This window comes from Gorilla gorilla, chromosome 11, assembly GCF_029281585.2.
Source record: "Gorilla gorilla gorilla isolate KB3781 chromosome 11, NHGRI_mGorGor1-v2.1_pri, whole genome shotgun sequence".
NCBI classification, from domain to species: domain Eukaryota; kingdom Metazoa; phylum Chordata; class Mammalia; order Primates; family Hominidae; genus Gorilla; species Gorilla gorilla.
In genome coordinates, this window is record NC_073235.2 from 105516852 (window position 1) to 105533303 (window position 16452).

At 40.6% G+C, this 16452-nt stretch overlaps 2 protein-coding genes across 12 annotated transcripts in view; one reads left to right on the forward strand and one right to left on the reverse strand.

Moving 5' to 3' along the window:
* The window catches only part of WDR12 (WD repeat domain 12), a 33526-nt gene extending 27260 nt beyond the window's left edge, over positions 1–6266 (reverse strand). The window contains exons 1-2 of one of the 2 annotated variants that reach the window (XM_004033072.5): positions 4827–6266; positions 1270–1364 (exon numbers count right to left, since the gene is read on the reverse strand). In XM_004033072.5, coding sequence (XP_004033120.1) covers positions 1270–1364; positions 4827–4867 — 136 coding nt within the window. In that variant the 5' untranslated portion in view covers positions 4868–6266. The remainder of the gene's footprint in view (positions 1–1269; positions 1365–4826) is intronic. The other variant, XM_055379435.2, reaches the window with a different exon arrangement.
* Positions 5614–16452, forward strand: part of CARF (calcium responsive transcription factor) — an 87077-nt gene continuing 76238 nt past the window's right edge. For 5 of the 10 annotated variants that reach the window (XR_010129676.1, XR_010129678.1, XR_010129677.1 and 2 more), the window contains exons 1-2: positions 6307–6507; positions 10958–11124. Coding sequence is in view for 2 of the 10 variants with exons in the window: in XM_031008629.3 (XP_030864489.1) it covers positions 11083–11124 (42 nt within the window). In the remaining 8 variants the exon portion in view is untranslated. Of the gene's footprint in view, positions 5717–6306; positions 6508–7286; positions 7883–10957; positions 11125–16452 lie in introns of those variants that run through there. The other 5 variants (XM_063695104.1, XM_031008629.3, XM_063695109.1 and 2 more) reach the window with 5 other exon arrangements.

Genomic DNA, 16452 nt, shown 5'->3' on the forward strand with positions numbered 1-16452 from the left:
GGGCATGGTGGCTCACACATGTAATCCCAGCACTTTGGGAGGCCCAGGAGGGTGGATCACCTGAGGTCAGGAGGTCGAGACCAGCCTCACCAAATGGTGAAACCCCGTTTCTACTAAAAGTACAAAAAATTAGCCAGGCATGGTAGCGGGCACCTGTAATCCCAGCTACTCTGGAGGCTGAGGCAGGAGAATCGCTTAATGTTTCATGTTTAAATTTTCTCTATTTTATGTAATGTTTCTTTACTTTCTAAAAAATATTTTATTACAGAAAATTTCATACATATGGAAAAGTTCAGAAATATCAATCAAAACTACAATGAGATACAGAAAATAATACAAGGAGCCTCCTTACACCTATCACCAAACTTCAACATTTTTTTTTTTTTGAGACTCCCTCTATCACCCAGGCTGGAGTGCAATGGTGCGATCTTGGCTCACTGCAACCTCTGCCTCCCGGGTTCAAGCGATTCTCCTGCCTCAGCCTCCTTTAGCAGCTGAGATTACAGGCATGTGCCACCATGCCCAGCTGATTTTTGTATTTTTAGTAGAGACGAGGTTTCACCATGTTGGTCAGGCTGGTCTCAAACTCCTGACCTCGTGATCCACCCTCCTCGGCCTCCCAAAGTGCTGGGATTACAAACTTCAACAATTATTAACTCATAGCCAATCTTATTTCATTGATATTTTTACATACATTGTTCATATTAATTTAATGGGCAAATAACTTATATTAGTACAATAGTATATTTAATATTTGTCTCTTAAATGTTTTATATTCTTGCATGTTTTGTTATATCCTTTTTTTGTGAATTCTGGACACAAAAATACTGGTATTCATACTGTCATTTTGATATTACACTAAACACTCAAATACTGATATTGTTATTTTGCTTTGTGCTTCACTAGTAAGTGGGGCCTAAGCACTAAAACGCTTGTTTTACGCCTGCATAACTCAGCCCTCTGTAGAACAATCAATGTCTTGATTACCTCTATATTACAACTTTATACCAAAATCTTTATTCCTTAACTACAACCACCATATTTCCACATGGCCTTAAAAACAGATTAAACAGAAATTTTTTTCTGAAAACTTTTCTCTCAAAGCAGTATTTACAGTATCATCCAGCAGAAGAACCTGTACTTTATAACTTACAAATTTTACCACTACAAAATTCATACAGTATCATAAGGCCAAAAAAGGAACTAAAAACTTAATGCATTTTAGAATAATGAGGGGCATTGTGCCCTCTCCTAAGCATATATACCCACCATTTTTGTCCTTTAGTAGTTTATTGATGATGTTACTAAGGTCAGCAATTTCAGAGGCAGCAGGGATTGAGAAGGGAACATCATCTACGGCATATCTACAAAAAGGAAATGATATGTCAAGATCAAGTCTACAGATATTTGAACAAACATGCTTTTACGAATTCAACATACATTTATTGGGTAAATAAATGCCAGACATTTTGCTACATGTTGTAAACAAAAATGAATTAAAACATGGTCTCTGTTCTAAGATGAGGTTGAAGTTTGGTAATCAAATAGAATGAAGTTATATAAGAACAATGCCATTAGGTGACATGTATAAAAAGAACAAAGACACCATAGGTCATTTTAACCACAGAAAAGGAGGGCAGGGGAGCAGGGCCAGAAACAATCCACAAAAAAGATAACTGTCAAGCAACATTTAGAAAAGTGATTAGCCAGGCGTGGTGGCATGTGCCTGTAGTCCCAGCTACTTGGGAGGCTGAGGTGGGAGGACTGCCTGAGCCCAGGAGGTCGAGGCTGCAGTGAGCTGAGATTACACCACTGCACTGCACTCCAGCCTGGGTGACATAGCAAGACCCTGTCTCAAAAGAGAAGTGAGTTTTTGCCAGGTGAGGGAAGGGTAGGCTGGAAGAAGCAGTGTGGACGAAAGCAGAGACAACATCAAAACAATAGCTAGGAGTTGTTAAACTGCCCAACCAGCCACTTCCAGAAAATCTGACTTTGCTCCAAAGTGACCAAAGGCTAAAGAGATACACATGGAGTGCTTTATATATCATGTGAAATCATTTTTACTTCTTTTTTGTGGGTAATGAATAACTATCACAGCAGTGCAAATTAGAAGTATCATCAGATTTTATTTAGTTAGATCCTTCTGGCTGCACAATGGGCACTGAAATAGAGGAACACATGACAGAAGGCAGATTAGGAGACTCTTATAAGAGAGACTGTGAGAAAATATTTGCAAATCATGTATCTGATAAGGAACTTGTATCTAGACTATATTAAGAACACTTACAACTCAATAATAAAAAGACAACACAAATTTTAAAATGGCCCAATAGGGACATGCAAATGCTCATCATTAGTCATCCGGGAAATGCTAATCAAACACAATGAAATATAATTTCACATCCACTAGGGTGCTATAAGTAAAAAGACAGCTAATAACAAGTGTCAGTGAAAATATGGAGCAATTGGAACCCTGATTATTGCTGGCAGTTACGTAAAATGGTGCAGTTGCTTTGGAAAACAGTCTGGCAGTTCCTCAAAAACTCAAACATGGAATTACATCTGACCCAAAAACTCCAGTCCTAAGCATATATGCAAGAGAAACGAAAACATACATCCACACGAAAACTTGTACGAGTGTTCACATAACAACTATTCATAATAGCTAAAAGGTATAAACAACCTAAATGCCCACCAGCTGATGAACGGAAAAATATGGTACATCCATTCAATGGCCTGTTATTTGGCCATAAAAAGGAATGAAGTGCTAATATATACTATGACATAATGAAACCATTTTTTTAAAATCATAGTAAGTGAAAGAAGCCAGTCACAAAAGATCACATTATATAATTCCATTTATTCAAAATGTCCAGAAGAGAGAAAGTTACAGAGCTAGAAAGTAGATCAGTGGTTGCCTAGGGCTGGAGGTATTATTTAACAAACAGCTCAAGGATGATGAAAAATGTTCTAAAATTGACTGTGGTGATGGTTGCACAACTTTGCAAATATGATGCTGATGATCCTCAAACCACACTTTGAGCAATAAAGCTATAGCTATATATTTATGTATATAATTCACATATATGTATATTCTTGTGTGTGTGACAATTATATTAGCCCCCCCGCCTCCATTTTACTGACCATAATATTAAGCAAAAAGAAAAAGCAAGAATGTTTTTATTTATTTATTTGAGATAGAGTCTCACTATGTTCCCCAGGCTGGAGTGCGGTTGCATTGATCCTGGCTCACTGCAACCTCTGCCTCTCAGGCTCAAGAGATCCTCCCACCTCAGCCTCCCAAGTAGCTGGGACCACAGGTGGGCATCACCATGCCTGGCAAATTTTTTGTATTTTTGGTAGAGACGGGGTTTCATCATGTTGCTCAGGCTGGTCTCAAACTCCTGAGATAAGCGATTTGCGTTCCTCGGCCTCCCAAACTGTTGGGATTACAGACATGAGCCACAGCACTCAGCAAAGAATTTTAATTTCTACGTTTTTTTACCTTTTGGAGGGCCTAAATTCACACACACACATATGACATGTATCCATTCATTTCAGGGGTTAAAACACAGTGGCCTATTATCTCTTACAACTTCATGTGAATCAACAATTATCTCAAGGCTGGACGCAGTGGGTCATGCCTGTAATTCCAGGACTTTGGGAGACCGAGGTGGGCGGATCACTTGACGCCAGGAGTTCGAGACCAGCATGGCCACCAAGACAAATTCCTGTCTCTACTAAAAATACAAAAATTAGCCAGGCTTGGTGGCACATGCCTGTAATTCTAGCTACTCTGGAGGCTGAGGCGGTAAGATTGTTTGAACCCGGGAGACAGAGGTTGCAGTGAGCCAAGATCCCACCACTGCAGTCCAGCCTGGGCAACAGAGTGAGACTCTGTCTCCAAAAAAACCAAACCAAACAAACAAAAAAAAGCCCCATATATTTCAAAAAATTTTATTTTAAGAAAAACAAAAAAACCTACTTTCAATTAAAAAACACAGTGGTTATGTTTACGCATCACCACGTTCCTAGAGAAGTATTAAGGCTATGTACGTAAGTACATATACTCAGGTGCATTGATAATACGATTTATGTATACTTTCAGCAACAACACAAGGGGAGGGAAGATGATTTACTAGCTCTCCTCATAAAGCTACAAACAAAACCACAGATATAACTCAGGTGGGAGTTTCCTAGTTTATGGCTAACTTTAGCTTATTAACACGACAAATATTTATTATCATTTTCACTGAAAAAGTTGACATTTTTTGTTGACTCAGCCAATCCAAGAAGCTTAATATATAGTCCCTGCCCTCAAGAGACTTCCAATATAGTTGGAAGAGACCAGGCAAACACAAAGAAAACTAACAATGCAATATATACCACAAGGCAGCATATAATTAGTTTTCGAATGAGTGCTAACAGACCTTGAAACCACTGGTTAAAATGTTTATATATCTATATAGATATACATAAATTGTAAATATGTTTTTTCATTTTCAAAATCTTTTTTTCCATTTTCAAAAACGTGTTTTCAAAAACTGTGAACCACCACTAGCAGATACCCTATAACAAGGCCCACTGTTCATTGTTAAATTACACATATAAAATGTTTCATTCAGAAAGCAAACCTGAAGCCCTTCAGCCTCCTCCACACTCACAATTCAAATTATATGAACCTACGAAGCTGGTTAGAAAGGAGGTAATCTCAGAAAAAAGGGTGGGGGTGACAGCAGAAACAACCAGGGATCTACAAGGTCATACCAAAGGGGTGGTCGGAAAGGAACCTGGGGAAGGGAGAGAAGGGTGGAACGCTTACTTACTTCTTGTTATCAGTGTAGAAGCGTGTTTGGAGCTGAGCCATGGCGAGGAGTACACACGACTTGCCCACGGAAACGTACGGGTTAGCAGACCCACAACACGAAGCTCCTGCCTTTTAAGACTACAAAGAGGCAGCTCAAAATTAGACTGCACAGGTAAGCAAGGAACTGCAGTCTAAGCCTGGACTCTGCTTTCTGCCCTCCGGTCTCCTCTGCAGAAAGCACGCGGTTGCCCTTCTACAGACGCCCAGACCACAAACATCGACTACCTACTCCTAGATTTAGGAGTCATCGATTAGAAAAGCATAGTCGTAAAGGTAGCATGTCCCTTTAATCATTGTTAGAATTCTTCCCACACGTGTGGGCCCGTAATCGATTAGGAAAAAGATCCCACTCAAATCCGCTTTATTAATAAAAAAATTTTTTTTCAAGAGGCTGTCCTGAGCCTGGATAGTTCAAACACAGCTCGTAGTTACTACAAGTCTCAGAAAGCATCGCTTCTCAAACGCTGTGACCACCGGGAATTGTAGTCTTTTTTTGCCACGCTGCCCTCAGAGTATCTTATTTGCATTAAATCCTCTAGACTCCAGCCAGATATCAAATTTCCTCTGCCTTCAGCTTTGCTTGACTAACGCCTTGCCAGTTTTTTTTTCTCATACATACTCCCAACCAGACGCTCACTCGGCAGAGGTTTTTCCTAAATCTCGCCTCTAACTACGGCTTTTAGAGAGAGGCGAGAGGCGGAAATACGAAGAAAAGAACGGATGAGAGAGGAAACGGTCGACGGTGGCCGATAGTGGTCCTACTCTCGTGGGACTGCGCTGCGCGCTCCCGGTGGGGCGCGCCTGCGCATTATGCTGGTCTCCATGGCGGGGCCTCGGAGCCAAGACGAGGTTGAGTAGACTCGTTTTGAATTTTCTCCCCTCTGCTCCGGCGGACTTCCCATGTCGCCTTGTGGGGCTATCGGCGGCGGCAGGATTGGGGGAGTCAGAGGTCTGGCAGCGCTGTCTGCGCAGACCTACCGGACGCTACCTCCCAACCCCCCTTTCTTCCTCCTGCCTCCTCCTCCCCCCGTCACCTCCTGACCCGCCGGAGCTCCGAGCAACTGCCGGCCTCCGCCCCCAGCCGCAGCAGGTCACTGGCGGCGCCTTCCGCGCCAAGCTTGGGGGCCTTTTCGGGGTCCTACATGGCACGGCTTCCGACCCCCGGCCCGGGACGGGGCTCTCAGGCCCCAGAGGGGCAGGCTGGAGAAGGAGGAGGTTAGGTGTCTTCAGGAGGGTTGCTGAGCCCAAGGACGCGCCACCGCCGCGGGGAAGGAGCCGGACCCCTTGGGCGGAGCGCCCAATGTGTGGTCCCTCACGCCTTCCCGCACCTTGCTTTTTAGGGTTCTTTTTCCGCTTTCTGAGCCCTTTTATACCTTACGTTTAGAAGGGGAAAATCATCCTCCCACACCTTCTCTCCGACTTTTTGCCTTTTTTGTCTTGAAGTTACCCAAAGGCCTGTGTATTGTTCTCAATGGTCCCAAGAATTACTCTAATATAGTTGTTTTTCTGAGGGAGGATGGATGGAGATAACTATCCTGATCCCAATGTCACTTTTTAAGGCATTCGCTTCAAGAGACAAGCAGTTTAGAATCAGGCAGAACTGGATTGCAAAATTTATGGGCAGACCGGTATGTGTGCAGGTGAAGACAAAGCTTTCCTTTTTTACGTTGTTTAAAGATGTCCTACTGTAAGGTAGACGCCTAATATTTAAATGAACGCCTAATATTTAAATAGAGAATGAGAAGCGATTTAAACAATTGGAAGAAAAAAATAATTTTTATTAGAGAGCAATGACAATAAAAGTAGGACTCTTTTCAGTTTACTCACCTTTGTAGCTCCGAATCCGGGCCCTGGAACCAGAATTCCTGGGTTCAAATCCTGCCTCTGCTACTTGATTAACCTTTCTGTGCCACACTTTTATCAACTGTAAGAATTAACTGCGGCATCGGAAGCACTCAGTATATGTTAATTATTATCATCAAATAGTTACTAATTCCAGTTTAACTAGAAGCTTTGCCAGCGTGAATAGATAAGGGAGAATAGCCACATTGAGTGGAGGAATAAAATTAGAAAACCTCTGTGCTGAAGTCCCAGGAGATCACTTATTAGGCTTGAGCTTGCTAATGGAAGTGGTGATCGTTTAACCATGTGGTTATTGTAGTGGTGAGGATTTACACATTAAATAAGTCTTGGGCATCTGAAGCTTGAAACACTTTCTTAATGAAATCTTGCCGTTGAATCTGTACTTACTGATAATATGTCATTGGTTAAAATATATTTATAAAATGTATAATTGACCAGCAGGTTAATACATTTTTATCATTAATTTGAAATTTATCAAAATGAGAATATACAGTACCTGACAGTCAATAGAGTTTGATCTTAATTTGATTTGAAAATTATGATCAGGAAAATAAATAACCTGAATATATGCTTAATAATATAAGACTTTCAGTTTGCAAAACAGAAATCCTGACTTGACTAAAATACACTTTTCATTTGACGGAGACCTTTAGTTAAGGAAAGATTAGTTTTAGCATTCAACATAACTAAATACCCAGCGTTATGTTTTACGGTTTTTTTCAACAATGATTTATGTGTCGTGTTTGGTGTTGCCTCCAAGCAGTACTTAGGATAGCTGATGCTTTTACTTTGAGTCTTTTTCTTTAGTTGGAACATTAATTGCAAGCTTTTGGTTGGTAATCATTTTTTATGGGATGTATTTACTATATGGCCCTCATGGAGACACATTGTTATCTGGAGAACCACAGTTTGGAAAATACATTTCTCTTTATTATAAAGTTTTTTGTTTTATATATATAATGCCACAGTGTGATAGGATACAAAGACTATGCATTAGGGCTTTGGAGTCTTAATTGTTCTTTCTGTTTTTCTTTTTTTCCAATTTGATTATGGATCCGAACCTAATGCACTCTGTGATCTTAAGCAAGTTTCTTGACAGTTCCAGTTTTCTTATCTACAAACAGAGACAAGAAGATCTACCTCAGAGTCATTGTAAGGATTAAATAAATTTGTAAAGCTCTCAAAGAGCAGCCTAATCCCAGCATTTTGGGTGGCCGAGGCGGGCAGAGCACCTGAGGTCAGGAGTTTGAGACCAGCCTGGCCAACATGGTGAAACCCCGTCTCTGCTAAAAATACAAAAATTGGCCAGGCATGGTGGGGGGTGCCTATAATCCGAGCTACTGGGGAGGCTGAGGCAGGATAATTGCTTGAACCTGGGAGGTGGAGTTTGCAGTAAGCCAAGATCGCGCCACTTCACTCCAGCCTGGGCAAAAAGTGAAACTCCATCTCAAAAAAAAAAAAAAAAAAAAAATCAAAGAGCAAAAACGTAAAAAGTCTGTTTGTGCAGAGTAAAAAATGGGTAGAAATGGATTACAGGGAAGCTTATAGGGAGAACAAACCATAAATAAAATTGACACTGTGAACACCAGCCTTAGATTTTTTTTCCCTGAAAATTAAAAAGTCCTTTTTTTTATTTTTTTATTTTTTGAGTTGGAGGGTTTTTTGGTGGTGGTGGTGTTGTTTGTTGTTGTTTTGTTTTTGGTTTTTTTTTTTTCAGTCTCCCTTTGTCGCCAGGCTGGAGTGCAGTGGCGCTATCTCAGCTCACTGCAACCTCCGCCTTCCAGGTTGAAGCGATTCTCCTGCCTCAGCTTCCCGAGTAGCTGGGACTACAGGTGCCTGCCACCATGCCTGGCTGATTTTTTGTATTTTAGTAGAGACGGGGTTTCACCATGTTGGCCGGGATGGTCTCAATCCCCTGACCTTGTGATCTTCCCACCTCGGCCTTCCAAAGTGCTGGGATTACAGGCGTGAGCCACTGTACCGGTTGAGATGGAGTCTTGCTCTGTTGCCCAGGCTGGAATGCAGTGGCATGATCTCATCTCACTGCAACCTCTGCCTTCCGGGTTCAAGTGATCCGTGTTTCAGCCTCCCCAATAGCTGCGATTGCAGGCTCCTGCCACCACTCCCAGCTGATTTTTGTATTTTGTTTTGTTTTCTTTTTGAGATGGAGTCTGGCTCTGTCGCCAGGCTGGAGTGCTGTGGCGCAATCTTGGCTCACTGCAACCTCCAACTCCCTGGTTCAAGCAATTCTCCTGCCTCAGCCTCCCGAGTAGCTGGGATTACAGGCACACGCCACCACGCCCAGCTAGTTTTTGTATTTTTGGTAGACACAGGGTTTTATCATGTTGGCCAGGACGGTCTCGATCTCCTGACCTTGTGATCCGTCTGCTCAGCCTCCCAAAGTGCTGGGATTACCGGCATGAGCCACCGCACCTAGCCTGTTTTTTGTTTGTTTGTTTTAAGTAGAGACAGGGTTTCACTGTGTTGGCCAGGCTGGCCTCCCAACTCCTGACCTCAAGATCCGCCCACTTTAGACTCCCAAAGCGCTGGGATTACAGGCATGAGCCACTGCATCCAGCAGAAAATTTAAAAATTAATATAGGTTATTGTTTATATATAATTGCATGCATTTAAAAGTTCGATGTTTAACATAACTTTAAAAACTGATTCTTAAAAAATAAATTATCCTATTAAAATATTTGTGAATTAGTCTTGATTTCATTTTTGACACCACTGATTCATAGTAATTTTGTACATATTATAAAAGGAATGTTATGTCATTTACCTCTAAAAGATGCGGTAAATTTTATTTTCTAAAGTACTTTTGAGCAATATTTTATTTATTTATTTATTTATTTATTTATTTTTGAGACAGAGTCTCGCTCTGTCGCCAGGCTGTAGTGCTGTGGCGCAATCTTGGCTCCCTGCAACCTGTGCTTCCCAGGTTCAAGCGATTCTCCTGCCTCAATCTCCCGAGTAGCTAGGGCTACAGGTGCGCACCACCACACCTAGCTAATTTTTTTGTATTTTTAGTAGAGATGGGGTTTCACCACATTGGCCAGGATGGTCTCAATCTCTTAACTTCGTGATCTGCCCACCTTGGCCTCCCAAAGTGCTGGGATTACAGGTGTGAGCCACCAGCATCCCGCCGAGCAACATTTTTTAATGTAGTTAATAAGATCTGGTGCTGATAATGAATAGATTTAAAGATCTTTTACATCTTAGGACATTAACCAAGGTATCTGGAATTTAAAGAAACAACTTCAAGCTGCTTTCTCTTTAATTATCCTATTTGGGGATTTATTCTAAGGTTATTGGTTGTAACAATAATATTTTAATACACAGAAGTCTGTGAAGGATACTCAACAACATGATTGGATGTTAAGACCATTTTTTTTGGATATTACACATAAGAAATTACCTCCAAAATTTTGAACTGATAGAATTGCTGTTGAATAAGATCCTAACAGCAGTGGCCCAAGTATGGTCCTTGAAAGAGACATGACAACAACCTGAATCGTCTCTACCCCTCTGCCATACATTCACTGTCTAAAAACAATAAAAAGCCCTTTCTTCCCAAAATAAAAACACTGAGCTACTAATTTTACAGATGCTTTCCAATCTTTACTTTTGATATAAGATAAAATCCACTTTTTAAATGTGATAACAAAACATTCTAGAAAGCAATTTGCTGGCAAAATTTAATGCTTTAGTGTGTTTTCTGAAATCCAATCATTAACTGTTTAGGCTCCATGTTTAATATTTTCTTTTTTCTTTCTGCTCTCTTTAATTGTAATATGCTTGCTTAAGAAATAAGCCTGTCAATTCTAGGGTTTGGGAGGTAGGGCATGGGGAGAAGAGCTTTTATTTTCAAGCTTCTTGTGGCTCCAAAAGATGCCCCAATAGTAAGTATTTTCATTGATGAAAAATGTAATTTGCTAGAGATCTTTGTTTTAGTGATAGTTACAAAACGTGAGAATTTAAATATTCCAAATACCTGATTTTAGACACGGAAACAGGCACAGAGAGATTGTCACCTGTCCCAAGATACATGTAGTTACCTGTAAAGTCAGTCCTCATCTTTAGTTCTCTTAAATGAATCAATTGATGGTTTTACCACACCAGGCTGATAATGGTTATTTTAAAATAAAACCTGCATAACAAAATGTAATAATTATCTTTATGTGTGGGAAAATAAAATATACATTAAATACCTTCTCATTACAGAGAAAATGCTGCTGTGAAGACCCAATTAAAGCTTTCACATAAATGAAGCTACAGCTATCATGATTTAGTGCCCCCAAAAGGAAGAACTTCAGTGGACAAGAAAGGACATTTCTGGGGGTAGTAGAATGCTTGAGGCCTGGAATTTAAACCTGAGCCACTATCTGAAGGTAATTTTTTTTAACTAATTGAAAGTAACAACTTTATTTTGAAAAGTTAACTATTGTCTATTACATGTTTAAAAAGTCAAATTACCCTTTGTATATAGGTGCTTTGTTCTATTTATGTTTATCAGTTGGAAAAAACATTTTATACTTAGCTATTTAATATTAATATATGCATTCTTATAAACTTTACTTTGACAGGGCCAGGCACGGTGGCTCATGCCTGTAATCCCAGCACTTTGGGAGGCCGAGGCGGGCGGATCACGAGGTCAGGAGATCGAGACCATCCTGGCTAACACGGTGAAACCCCGTCTCTACTAAAATACAAAAAAAATTAGCCGGGCACGGTGGCGGGCGCCTATAGTCCCAGCTACTGTGGAGGCTGAGGCAGGAGAATGGCGTGAACCTGGGAGGCGGAGCTTGCAGTGAGCCGAGAGCGCCGAGAGCTTGCAGTGAGCCGAGAGCTTGCAGTGAGCCGAGAGCTTGCAGTGAGCGCCACTGCACTCCAGCCTGGGTGATAGAGCAAGACTCTGTCTCAAAACAAAACAAAACAAAGCAAAACAAAAAAAACAAATAAAAAACCTTACTTTGACGGAGTTAATTGGCAGTTAGGGATAAAAATTTATAGCATATACTGACTTTCAGGATAGTTGGGAAAATCAGCTATTTTAAGTCACTCTGCAGTTGTCAGGATTAAAGAAGATAAAGCAAATTGATGGAAGAAAGGAGGAAGGAAGAGGTAATACTTTTCACTGCATCCAAATTATTTTTTTAAAGTGTGTCTGTAACTTAAAAATGTACTTTTAATCTTCATTTCAACAATGGGTTAGGTCAGTCGTCATATTAAAACCCACTTTTCCGTATAGAAACTACTTTAATATTTTCTCAATGTAACCACAAAAAGTCTTTAACCCATAGATTTTCATTTCCAGAAGGCAGTAGAAAATATAGTTATTTTTATTCCATTGGCAAAATCTCAATATGGGCAAAATTCTGCAGTAGGTGGTTTGTGTTTGGCAGTCTTCCTCTGTCAACATACTCCCCACCCCTTAACTAGTGTACTTACCTAAGCCAGTCATACTTCCCTCAGTCTTCACTGCAGCATCCTGTGCAGGCCTGCTGAATCCCTCTAAGTTCTTTGAGGCTCACCTGTACTTGCTTTCTCACCTCCAAGTAAAACTTTTCACTCCCTCAGGGTAGCTCTTTTTAACTCGTTTTAAAGGAAGAAATCTATCCTTACAGAAATTTATACCGATTTGTTAATGGCTGATGTTCCCTCCAGAGTTTTTTCTTTTTAAGAAAAAGGGCTTATTAATGTCAGTGAAAATTTTACTGATGAAATTTCAGAGTGAGTGAGCAAAAGTAAATAAAGTAAAAAAAATAAAATTAGGCTAGTAAAGGTAACTTGCAGTAGGATCAGAGTACCTGTCAGGAAACTAGGAATATTTGGAATTCTTACCCTTAAGCTATTGGCACTTTTTACAACTTCATCCTAAACTCCACTTCTCAATCTGTTCTACCTAATGTTTTTTCAGTGGCTACAATGCCTGCATAGTTAGAGCTCTAGCTTTTGGGTGGTGTCGGAGATAGAGTTTTTTGTATGTTACGGTACTGCTTCTAATTAAATTTCAACCAGCAAAAGTTGAAAACAAAAAGGAACAAATAATTTCTTTTAACATCTTTAATTTGTTAACCTATCCAGAAAAAGATTTAAAGCTATGGATTTTTGACTAATAAAAGCAGAAGAGAGCTTTGTTTATTGGTTTGAAAAAGTTCCTATTGTAATAATAGAGTACGGGCTTTGAAATAAACACATGTAGGTTTGAGTTCTTGCTCAGCCACTCAGCATATTTGTAATCTTGGGAAAGTTCCTTATCCGCCTATCCTATATGTAAATTGGAACAGGTAACTGAATCACAGCATTGTCAAAAGGGTTAAATGATATAGGTAAAACACTTTTAGCATAGTACCTTACTATGGTAAATGCTCAATAAATGATAACCTTATAATTTTGAGCAATGAACCTCATCATCTTTTTCTATAAAATGATGATAATAATAGGTCCTATATCACAGAATAGTAGAGTGATTGTTGGTAATTCTAGCTAATAATTATTTAGGATAGTTGAGATTCAATACATTCTATTTTATAACTGTGACAAATTCATAATCTTTTTTTTTTTTTTTTTTGAGACGGGGGTCTCGCTCTGTCGCCCAGGCTGGAGTGCAGTAGTACACTCTCAGCTCACTGCAAGTTCCGCCTCCCGGGTTCATGCCATTCTCCTGCCTCAGACTCCCGAGTAGCTGGGACTACAGGCGCCCACCACCATGCCCGGCTAATTTTTTTTTGTATTTTTAGTAGAGATGGGGTTTCACCATGTTAGCCATGATGGTCTCGATCTCCTGACCTTGTGATCCGCCCGCCTCGGCCTCCCAAAGTGCTGGGATTACAGGCGTGAGCCACCATGCCTGTCCTAAATTCATAATCTTAATTGATCTATCATAATAGTGCTTATATTTTAAAAGTCAAAGAGCTCTCAGAAATATTAAGAAATTTTTTTGATCTTGATGTCATCATGTTTAGACAGTGAATATTCAGATTACTTTAAAAATTAAGCCAGGTACAGTGGCTCATGCCTGTAATCCCAGCACTTTGGGAGGCTAAGGTGAGCAGATCACTTGAGGCTAGGAATTCAAGACCAGCCTGGCCAACATGGCGAAACCCTTTCTCTACTAAAAATTAAAAAATTAGCCGGGCATGGTGGTGCATGCCTGTAATCCCACCTACTCAGATGGCTGAGGCACGAGAATCACTTGAACCTGGGAGGCGAAAGTTGAAGCGAGCCAAGATCGTGCCACTGTACTCCAGCCTGGGCAGCAGAGCGAAACTCTGTCTCAAAAAAAAAAAAAAAAAAAGGCCGAGCACGGTGGCTCACACCCGTAATCTCAGCACTATGGGAGGTCAAGGCAGGTGGATCACCTGAGGTTGGGAGTTCAGGACCATCCTGACCAACATGGAGAAACTCCGTCTCTACTAAAAATACAAAATTAGTTGGGTATGGTGGCACCTGCCTGTAATCCCAGCTACTCAGGAGGCTGAGGCAGGAGAATTGCTTGAACCTGGGAGGTGGAGGGTGCAGTGAGCCAAGATCGCGCCATTGCACTCCAGCCTGGGCAACAAGAGTGAAACTCCATCTCAAAAAAAAAACATGGGAAAGAAAGAAAAAGAAAATTAAACTGTATTTACATCGTATTCTTGACAATTTACTTTAGAATAGTAAATTGTATTCCTAATAGGAAAAAAGCAAGAAAAAGATAAATTTTTAAAACGTTATATTCCTAATAGATATTTCATTTTTAGTAAGCCCCTCAATAGGACCTTATTTGCAGTTGAATCTAACTTCGTAAAAAGTTTCCTGTTTTAATAGAGTTCTTTTGTATTTCTGTGTAGTGCACATTGGAAGTCAGTCAATAAATAATAGTTAAATGAATTTTAAAAATCAGGATAATCAACTCTTAGAAACACAAAATCTTAGTATTATTATTATTATATTTTTTGAGACGGAGTCTCACTCTGTTGCCCAGGCTGGAGTGCAGTGGCGCAATCTCGGCTCACTGCAACCTCCGCCTCCCAGGTTCAAGCAATTCTCCTGCCTCAGCCTCCCAGGTAGCTGGGACTACAAGTGCGTGCCACCGTGCCCGGCTCATTTTTTGTATTTTTGGTAGAGACGGGGTTTCACCATGTTAGCCAGGATGGTCTCGACCTCCTGACCTTGTGATCCGCCTGCCTTGGCCTCCCAAAATGCTGGCTGGGATTACAGGTGTGAGCCACTGCACCTGGCCCAAAGTTCTTTAATTCCAGAAAATTTTAGATCTATGTAAACGCCTCAGTAAATTGAAGAAATTTCTATTACCTTGCCATCAGACAGCTTTGTATTAAATTAAATCTCTATATTCAGGTCAGTTTCTTTTGCATTTTCCATAATTGCGTTAGTTAATTAGCAAACATGAGTTCACTTAAAATGTTCAGTTCCTCTGTGATATCATGAAATAAACCTGATTTTAAAAATTCAGATATAGTTATAAAACACACCGAATATAAATTTTATACGTAGAGACTTTAAGTGTCTTGATCATCCTTGTATCTCCAGCACATAGAACAGTCACTTGGATGTGTAGTAATAATTCATTTTGTGAATGAATATCTGCTTATAAATACATATGATTAGAAAAAATCTGGAAGAATATGCAAAAATGTCAGTAGTGATTTCTGTAAAATTATAAGTGACTTTAACTTTCTGATGTTGCTATATTAACATATATTTGTTTTAATGACATAAACAATAAAACTTAAAATTTTATTGAAAAATTTTTTTTTCCTGAGATGGGATCTCACTCTGTCACCCAGGCTGGAGTGCAGTGGCATGATTATGACTCACTGTAGCCTCAAACTCCTGAGCTCAACCAGTCCTCCCACCTCAGCTTCCCAAGAAGCTATAGGGACTATAGGCACACACCACCATGCCTGGCTGATTTTTTTGTTTTTTTCAATAGAGACAGAGTCTCATTATATTTCCCAGGCTGATCTTAAACTCTGGCTTCAAGCCATTCTTCCACCTTGGCTTCCCAAAGTGCTAAGATTACAGGGGTTAGCCACCACACTGAGCCCTTAAAAAGAAATTTTTAATCTTTTGAGACAGGGTCTTGCCCTGTCATGATCATGGTTCACTGCAGCCTCAACGTCCTGGGCTCAGGCAATCCCCCCACCTCAGCTTTCTAAGTAGCTGGGACCACAGACACATGCCACCACACCCAGCTAATTTTTAAAAATTTTTTTGTAGAGATGGGGGTCTCACTATGTCACCCAGGTTGGTCTTGAACTCCTGGATTCAAGTGACTTGCCTCCCCCAGCCTCCCAAAGTGATGGGATTACAGGCGTGAGCTACCAGCCTGGCCTGGAACAAGAAAAGGATACCCACTCTCACCACTCATCTTTAACATAGTACTGGAAGTCCTACCAGCCAGAGCAGTCAGACAAGAGAAAGAAATAAAGAGCATCTAGGCCAGTTGCTATGCCTCACGCCTATAATCCCAGCACTTTGGGAAGCCAAGGTGGGTGGATCACCTTAGGTCCAGAGTTTGAGACAAGCCTGGTCAACATGTGGAAACCTCTTCTCTTCTAAAAATACAAAAAAATTAGCTGGGTGTGGTGGCAGGCTCCTGTAATCCTAGCTACTTGGGAGGCTGAGGCATGAGAATCACTTGAACCCGGTAGGTAAAGGTTGCAGTGAGCTGAGATTAAGATCTCACCACTGCACTCCAGCCTGGGTGACAG